Source organism: Lipophrys pholis (assembly GCF_963383615.2).
Source record: "Lipophrys pholis genome assembly, chromosome: 3".
Taxonomy (NCBI): Eukaryota; Metazoa; Chordata; class Actinopteri; order Blenniiformes; family Blenniidae; genus Lipophrys; species Lipophrys pholis.
In genome coordinates, this window is record NC_137627.1 from 34,715,944 (window position 1) to 34,724,843 (window position 8,900).

The window sequence follows — 8,900 nt, forward strand, 5'->3', positions numbered from 1 at the left end:
TTGTGGGATGAAATAAGATGCGGGCAGACGGGAGCAGGAGGAAAACGCTTGCGCCGCACGAGGAGGCTGCGGCCAGCCAATGGGAGCGCGCGTCCTGCAGCAGAGGGGCGGGGCTTGTCCGCAGCTCGCAGCCAGCCGTCAGCCTGCCTACATGCTTATTGTGTAAATCTTCAAAAAGCAATTAGCCGCAGCATCATCTAAAGCTTCCCTCCCACCCGGATCCAGCAAACACATTTCTGGAAAACAACCGCTTCCAAGCAGCTCGATTGAAAATAATAACAAAAGGTGAGTAGTAGATTTTCTTACGTGGATAAAATAAACCAGGTCTGCACGTTTGTGATGCGAGTTTCTCCTGAGGTTGGTGTTTGACAGTGTGAGTTAATGCATTTTAACGGGGTGACGGGCTCATCTCCTCCATCAGCTGCACGCGTTTTTTTTTAGTTTCTGCTGCCCTCGTGCTTTAATCCCAAAGTGATTTGGTCAAGTAATTTAACTCCACCTGTATCAAGTTTCACTGAGCAGAGACTAGTTCAGTGTCTGCACACAAACACACCAGTTAACTTGTGCATTTCCTGCGTGTGGCTGTTTGCTGGCCTAACACCATCATCTTCTTCATCACCATCACCACGTGCGGTGTTGATTTTCAGTGCAGTGACCGTGCCTTCCTCAGCAGGCATCCTCTTCCTCAAGCCATGACTGACAGGAAAGCAGTGATCAAGAATGCAGACATGTCGGAGGACATGCAGCAGGACGCGGTGGACTGTGCCACCCAGGCCATGGAGAAGTACAACATAGAGAAGGACATTGCAGCCTATATCAAGAAGGTGAGAGCGGACACCAGGTGGGGGTTCATATGATATCTTCACAAAATCCAAGGACAGATGCTTGGATGTTTCCTCCACCACCCAGGATGGCTTGTGTTACTCATGATTCCCCTCAAGGCTCCTCACTGTACCTAGAGATGAGCCTTTCCTGCACTACACACCCAAAGTGGAGCTCAAAATCAAACGTGTGTGTCTTGTTCCTATCCTGAGGGACGCCAGAGAGCTTCATGGGAGTCAGTGGAACAGCTTTTCCAAGCAGGAGTAAAGGAGATTCAAACACTGCATTAGTTTGTTAAAGGAGTCATTGTGCAGCTTTTCAACAATTTCACATGGTCTCATTGGTCCAAAACCATTGTATTCAACATTTATTGCCCCCAAAACCAACCTTTCCTTGATTTTCCTCATTTGAATATTGGATCATAGGAGCTGCATTCAGAATCTGCTGTGTCTGTGTGTGCTGGACTGGCTCTGCCCACACATGCCCATCTTTGGAAGAGGAGGAAGTACTTCCTCTCATGGTGCCATGTGCCAGAGCAGAGCTGCCTAATTGTGGGAGGAGTCAAAGGGAGGGCCTACCTTGATTGGGATTGGCTAAACCCTCAATGACACTATATAGGGTTTGATTCCTGATTGGCTGGTTGGAGCAACACACTTTTTAAAACTGTATGAATTGATTAGTACTGTTGGAAAGTGAATTTTGCATAATATGACCCCTGTTAAGACACTTGCCACTGCATTGGCTGTATGAATATAGACTACAAATCTAAAATAAGCTTCAGTGGAGCAACAGTTGCCCATATAGGATTGGCAAAGGATGTAATAAATGAATTCCTGAGACTTTATTGGAGAACTTAAAACTGACGACATTAACAAGTTCTACCAGACAGAAAGGCGAGATCAGCTGCCGCTCGTTTCACTCATGCTGTTGTAACAATGAGAACATAACCTGCTCTAACCACAGTGATGAATGTGTAGCTGGGCGACCAAACAATAACGGAATACAAAAACAGTTTTATCCACAATTAGCTCATAAGTCCTTGTGCTAGCCCACCTCGCCTCCAAAAAGGAAAACAGATTTATTTTTTTTAACACGGGTCCCAGAGTGGGGAAGTTCTAAAACCCTGGCTCGGCTGTGAGGTGTGGACGGCAAATATGATCATCTGTGGGGAAAAAAGCTGATGTCATCACCCCCCACTGAGGTCCGCGATGTCACCTAATAACCACAACAATCACAGACTAGGTCCTCCAGGTGGAGCTGCAGAAGCTACTGATGGTGGTGGTAGTAGGAGGAGGAGGAGGAGCAGGGCCATATACCCATAGAACTCAGTTATATAGAAGGCTCTGAGCAGGAGTCTACTTCTAAATTTCTGTGCTCCGTTTCTTCTTCTGTGTATTTGGTCAGTCACAGCGCCCCTAAAGGCCTGGCCTATGTACTACATGCCCTGAAGCCTCGTGTTGAGCCGCGATCACAGAGACGTGTGGATAGAGTTTCTGTTGAGAACCTCTTGGAGGAGAAAAGATCGTTTTGGCTCGTGTGGATGTGGCCTAAGTCAAGTTGAAACAAGACTTGTTTAGATGCATTACCGAAGAGTTGAAGATCTTTTAAAAACACTAAATTTGGATTTGAGTAGATCATTCAGATTCACCCTATACTGTGCACTGGCTCAGAAATAATGTCAAAATTAAAATAGCTGCAGTGAAAAAAGGTCAAAGTGCATAAAATAAAGGGTAAATCCCTGCATGAATCGGATTTAAAATATCTGTTATATTGTACAGTCTTAATAGTTGGTATGAAGCAGTCTATGGGAGCAGTTGTTTTTTTTTTTTTTTTTTTTAGGAGGGGAAATTCAGCAAAGTTATTGTACCTAAGACTCATGGTTTATTTTTTTTTATTTTTTAAATTCTCTTCCAAATGTCCTGGCTTGGTATCACTGAAGTTCTCTCTTGATTACTTTATTCAATTCAACTATATTTATATAGCACCACAAACAACAGTTATTTCTTGGTGCTTTTAACAGAGAAAAACCCAACAAATTGGTGTGAAAGTGGCTCAAATCAGTGTGCAAATTTGTAATCCTGCTGTAAACTACAAGCTCTGCATCAACAAGAAAAAGGTATTGCAATTGATCCATTAGAATTTAATAAATGATCGATCAGCAGTGTTCTATAAAGGTTTCGTATTTGTGGTTGTGATTTTATTTATTTCCTGATATTGTCTTTGGTCATAAAAGTTATCGCTTTGGGTTCACGACTGTTTTGGTCTTCAGTAAATTATGAGGTCAATCAGCTTTCTTTCTATTTTTAAGCAGTGGGAATGGTATGGATGAGCTGGAACCAGCAGGTGGCGCTAGTGTACCTCACAGATGCCTGCTGTGGTTGAAACCAAGTGAAGAAGGGAAACATCGGGGGTGAAAAAGTTGCTGAGAGGGAAACAGTCATCAGGGACGAGAGCGGTGGGAAACAATGGAGATAGAAGCAGCAGATGGCAGTAGTGCAACTTTATGGATGCAAACTGCGGTTAAACCCAAAAGAAGAAGACCGATCAGCTCATCAATGAACAGTCGTGTTGTTCACACGCTGCTCTCTATGTGAAACTGAAGATATGCTTTCTGGATATTGGTTCTAGATTTTGATGAGTTTCTTCTTCCACCAGGAGTTCGACAAGAAGTACAACCCCACCTGGCACTGCATCGTTGGGAGGAACTTCGGCAGCTACGTCACCCATGAGACGAAGCACTTCATCTACTTCTACCTGGGCCAAGTGGCCATCCTGCTCTTCAAGTCTGGCTGAAGGGTTTCTGACGGGTACTGAGGGGGTCTCTGCCCCCTGGAACCTGAATTGGAAATGCACTGGTGGCTGATGTCTCCCATACACTAATAACGACATACCATAACGATGCAAAACCGGCCGTGCGCAATTTGCATGGACTATACACTATTTAATATGTATGTTACAGTAAGTTTACGTTTTGATAGTTGCCATCCCAATGCAACTAAAGTAGTTTTTGTTGATGCTGTTAAATTCTAGGTTGTGAAAGATTTCAATGTGGCCCTTGATTGTACGATTAAAGGAAAACTGTAGAATGTAGTGATGCATCTGCTTTCCTCCACAAGCGGCATTGCCCGACCTTGTTCTGAGAGACTGGTTTAGTTGGTCAAAATCATAACGTGCACCAGTTTTAACAATCCATCCAGACTTCAACAGGTTGGATGAAGGATGAAGGGGCGGAGAAGTTCCAGGCCGTGTTGATAAGTTTATCATCATTTTTATCCTCACTATCTTTTTTTTTTTTTTTTTTTATAAAGGAACTTTTGAAGTTGATTTAAAACCGTATTTGTTTGCAAATTTGGTTTCAGACCAAAGTGTATTCCTTTTGGAGAAAGATGTTCCACCATCCAAAACGCATGTGATTTTGGCTCAAGCCAGTTGTGAGCGTTTCCAGGGATGTTGACGTTTGTCCGCTTCTGAAAGTTTTCACTGTGAAGGGCGATGGAAGGGATGAGGTTTGCAGATGTAGACGTCCCGGTTAACGGAATCCCCCCCACCCCCAAATTCTACCCAGCCACTTCAATTTTTATTATCCCGCGTTCCTGCATGTTTGGAGGAGGATGACAATGGTTTATTTAACTTTTGGAGACTATTTGTGTTGTTTAACTTTCACCTTTTTGAGTTTGTAGATATTGAACTGAGCCAACGTGTGTCTTGTCCCTGTATTTGCTGTGAAGCAGCTTTAGGAAAGTCTTTGATATAGAACATCTTCACCGTGGCTCCCCCCCCCCCCCCCCCCCCCTTGGCTTTCAAGTTGCATCGACCTTCCCAACACACACACCCTTTAGTTGGCGTTGCCAGTGTACTGCCAGACCTGCAGGAAAGTGAAGCATGTGGAGAGATGGGACTTCTTAAAGCAGGTTCATTTCTAGTTCATCACACATTAAACATTTCTTTTTGTCGTATTGGCATAATTAGTTAAATGGCAACGCACTGGCGTTTAGATTCTGAGTTGTGTTGTATGTGAAGGCAGACTGCGGCGTTCTGGTCTGTGGAGCTGGATGACGCCACACATTTCTCGCTGTGCGTAAGGCCGAATGTCATTTTTCAGTTGCTCTCACCCATGTGTCATCTATGGGCTAAATGAGTGCATCGCTCCAGTGTTGGCTTGGATTGAAGTCTGTTTTTCAAGGGGTGTCTTCCCACACTAGTGTCAATGTAAACAGATTTAGTATTGTTTTCCTCTGGCATGTTTTTTGCTGTGTACGTGTAGGAGCCGTTCCAATGCTGTTCAATTTGCACAAAACGTGTGCCTGTCATTGCTCTCAACTGTAACCGGCTTGAGTACAATTGCACTTCATTAGAGATATTCAGAGTAGGTTGCTACAGAACCAAAATCGTATAAACCCGATTAAATAAAGATTAATTGTTGACTTATTACACTGTTGTTGTTTTGTCGTTTCTCAAAACTGACTAGTTCTGTTGGAAAAACACACGATTACTGTAAATAGTTCCAGTCCGAAGCACACGAGGTTTGCTCCGGCTTCCATTTGTATTTTCCTGCATTTTTAAGGTAACTTGTGCAACTTTTTAGTTTAAAAAAAAAAAAAAAAAAAAGTGTCAACTGCTGGTTTAGTTCAAGTCTTTCCCCAAATAATCGGTTGAAATGGAAACGGCAAGGTTTTCGGCCAAATGTCTCTTTATGCTAAGCTAACTAGCTTCTGGGTTTAGGTTCAGATCATTAAAGGGCTTTTTCGTGTCTTTGGGGGAAGTTTGTGAAATTTGAGAAAAAAGCAGAATGAGGAAACTTTTCACAAATTCCGTGGGCACATTCCTCTTACTCGTCTCTGCTGCTCATCCTACAAATGCATACTCGTTATAAAGGTGGCACTCCTGGCATAAAGCCAAACAGTAGTGTATACAGAAGATTTTTATTTATTTGTATTAAATCAAGCAGGGCTGCATATTCACACCTCATACTTGTATTTACATGTGCACCATCTGCCACAAGTTTACCTGAATTTTCTTTCCAACGCAGAATCAAACTTTGTTCCGTGTGACCGAACTTCTAAAACGGAAGCAAGACGAGTTCTGCAGTAAATCTAAATCTTCAAGCTTGATGACACTGAGGAGGGTATAAAGTCACCTGCATTTATGTCTGTTAACAAGAAAACTTCATGACAATTGGTACACAGGTTCATTTTGATCAAAGGAAGAACCCACTGAATGTTGGAGGTGAACCAGATCAAAAACAATTAATAATTTCATATATATATTTTATATTTTTACAGGCTTAGCCTGTCACTTTAAATAACTGCACTGTGGGAAATGTGTCATAGTATGTTTTGGTTTTGGGAAGTGGAGTTTGTTGTTGTCCTGTTGGGCTCAGGTGCTTTTAGTGTGTGCTGAAGGAGGAATAAACAACCACAATTCTTCAACCACCAGTGTCTTTCCTCCATCCAACTCCACTAACCACCTTCCCTCCTCCCTCCATCCAACTCCACTAACCACCTTCCCTCCTCCCTCCATCCAACTCCACTAACCACCTTCCCTCCTCCCTCCATCCAACTCCACTAACCACCTTCCCTCCTCCCTCCATCCAACCCAACTAACCACCTTCCCTCCTCCCTCCATCCAACTCCACTAACCACCTTCCCTCCTCCCTCCATCCAACTCCACTAACCACCTTCCCTCCTCCCTCCATCCAACCCAACTAACCACCTTCCCTCCTCCCGCCATCCAACTCCACTAACCACCTTCCCTCCTCCCTCCATCCAACTCCACTAACCACCTTCCCTCCTCCCTCCATCACCGCTACATCAGAATCAGGCAGGTTTTGTTACCAGCAGACACGAGTCACCAGTCAGTCAGTGAAACTCTATAATGAGCCAGACTCCTCGACTACGTTCGGATGATAACGTGGAAGAAGGTAACAATATCGTCTTGTGTTCTTTCAAATTCTGAAATAAAATCATGGGACACCAAACTAAAGAAATGAAGGAAGGCAGTTGATGTGGAATATGTCATTTGGCCGTGTCCATGTCGACCCTCGGCGGAGGTCAGAAGTCTGATTGCTCTTGTTATTGATGTTAAAGCTGGAAGGCAGCAGCGAGGCTATAGAGTGGGCTTATTGTCTCTTCTGTTTGAATAACAGTTAAGAGTCCATAGCAACCAGTGTGTGAGACCTTCACTCGGAGAGGAAGAGGACGAACCACGGAGCCGCCACATCACTCTTGTTGGAGCTGTTTACCCGTATGGCTCCGTCAGCCAGACATTTGGCAGCTCATCTGTTATCAGCAAGTCATGAACAGTCATCACCAATAACACCCTTTGATTCAGCCAGAATATTATGACCACATAGCCTGTATTGGATGGGCTGTGATGGAAGAGGTCCTTTGTCCAGCACATGTTGGAGACGTTGAATGAATGGAATTCGGCAGACTTGAGAGGTGAAGTCAACATCTCCAATCTGCGTTTGTATCCAGTAAAATCAATTCCTTAGAGATTTATCTGGCTGATGCTCACCGCTGGGCCAAAGCAAGATCCACGTTGACCCAACGTCTCCCACAGCATCACACTGGCCCGTCTTGTTCAGTACATCCTTGTGCCACGCTTTACCGCAGACAAGCAATCTACACACAAATGATCACGTGGCACAAACAGGATTCAATAAACGTTAAAAGGTTCTCCTTTTCATTGCTCCACAGTCCAGTTCTGTCTTACACTTCATGAACCATGGCCTCCTTCGATCCTGCCTGGATGAAATGTGTTGCTTCCAGCTGACTACAGAAAAACCCAGAACACACCTGAAGACAATCTCCCAACGCAGGGAGAACTTGCAGGCTCAAACTGGAGATGTTCTTCCTACGAGGCGAGAACGTTGGCCACTACAGCAGTGTGAAAACGGAATATTCCACCCAATAACAAGGTGCAATCATAAAGAAATAAGGCTGATTCACTCCGCCTGGTCATAATGTTGTGGCTGATCTGTGTAGATAAAATGGTCTATGGAAGTGATACGGAGCTCTTTGATAATATAAACTATGTCGCGTCCTTTCCACATGTCAGGAAGACGTATGTATTTGCTGATTCTGTGTGTGTGACCACTCGTAAATCTCTTTCCTGAACATTCATGTCTTTCACTGGCACCAGAATAGACGGTGTCCGAGTCTTTCTACTTGTTACAGACAATGACATTTTCTAAAATGAACTAAAGCAATTGATTAAAAAAATGCAGCCAAAATTAGCAACATGTCCAACAGCATTTCATTCCTGAATCTGACAGCAGGCGGGTTTTCTGACAGGCTGCAGTCGTCAGTGGTGACGGTGTCCGCTCATGATTCACGATAACCAGCAGCAGTTCAGGTGCAGGGAGTTACTCCTGTAATCCACAGATTATGTATCAGGACCAGGACTGACGAGACACTAGTGATCACAGTGTGATGTAACCATAAAAAAAAATAAATCACAACCGGAGGATATTTTTTCTTTTGGTCATGGAAGTCTTTGCTCCGGCCCTGGGCCAGCGGCAGCTTGTGTTACCTCTTCAGGTTGTGCTGCAGTTACGTGACGTCTGAAAGTGGAAATCTGCTGAAACGAGAGCCGAGACAAATTAAAGGACAAGCGACTGATGAATAATTTCTGAAGACAAGACTTGAGGTCAAAGTGGATGAAATGAGATACTTTCTGGAGAAACGGCGCCGTGCTTCACAGGCACCATCTCTTCATAACTTTTAAAGCTGGAAGGTTTTCTTTTTAACGTTATGCTCTCGTGATTCATGTGCAGCGTGAAAAAAAAAAAAAAAGATTAAGAACTCAAAGCCGGCCTGTTTCACTTGAGCTCTGAATGGTGTTTAAAAATAAGCTGTATCATGATGGTCACACTTCACTCACACTTTAAAGCGAAGTGCGTCAGAGGCTTGTCTGCGTTTCCACTAAACCTTCGCTGCTCTGGGTTGTTCTTTCTCTTTCCCATCAGCACCTCCACCCCGCCACATACCTGCCTGCTTTCTCTTTCATTGCCTCCGGCTGCCTTCATCCGTCTTCCCACACAGAGCTGGAATCCATGGTCAGGGCACATTGACATC

At 44.1% G+C, this 8,900-nt stretch overlaps 1 protein-coding gene across 3 annotated transcripts; it reads left to right on the forward strand.

Annotated features, from left to right (window-relative positions):
- Nucleotides 1-104: 104 nt before the first annotated feature.
- Nucleotides 105-5,522, forward strand: dynll2a (dynein, light chain, LC8-type 2a). Of its 3 annotated transcripts, none has more exons than XM_080459359.1 (3): nt 105-285; nt 674-824; nt 3,478-5,522. In XM_080459359.1, the coding sequence occupies exons 2-3, from the start codon at nt 693-695 to the stop codon at nt 3,613-3,615; spliced, it is 270 nt and encodes an 89-aa protein (XP_080315485.1). In that variant the 5' UTR covers nt 105-285; nt 674-692; the 3' UTR covers nt 3,616-5,522. The 3 variants fall into 3 exon arrangements, with proteins under 3 accessions (XP_080315485.1, XP_080315484.1, XP_080315486.1); XM_080459358.1 differs by having other exon boundaries at nt 134-285; nt 671-824; XM_080459360.1 differs by having other exon boundaries at nt 244-285; nt 648-824.
- The last annotated feature ends 3,378 nt before the right edge of the window (nt 5,523-8,900 follow it).

Coding starts and splice junctions, on each gene's coding strand:
- dynll2a (XM_080459359.1), top strand. CDS start 693: ATGACTGACAGGAAAGCAGTGATCAAGAATGCAGACATGTCGGAGGAC. Junction 825..3,477: donor TTGCAGCCTATATCAAGAAG/GTGAGAGCGGAC, acceptor TTCTTCCACCAG/GAGTTCGACAAGAAGTACAA.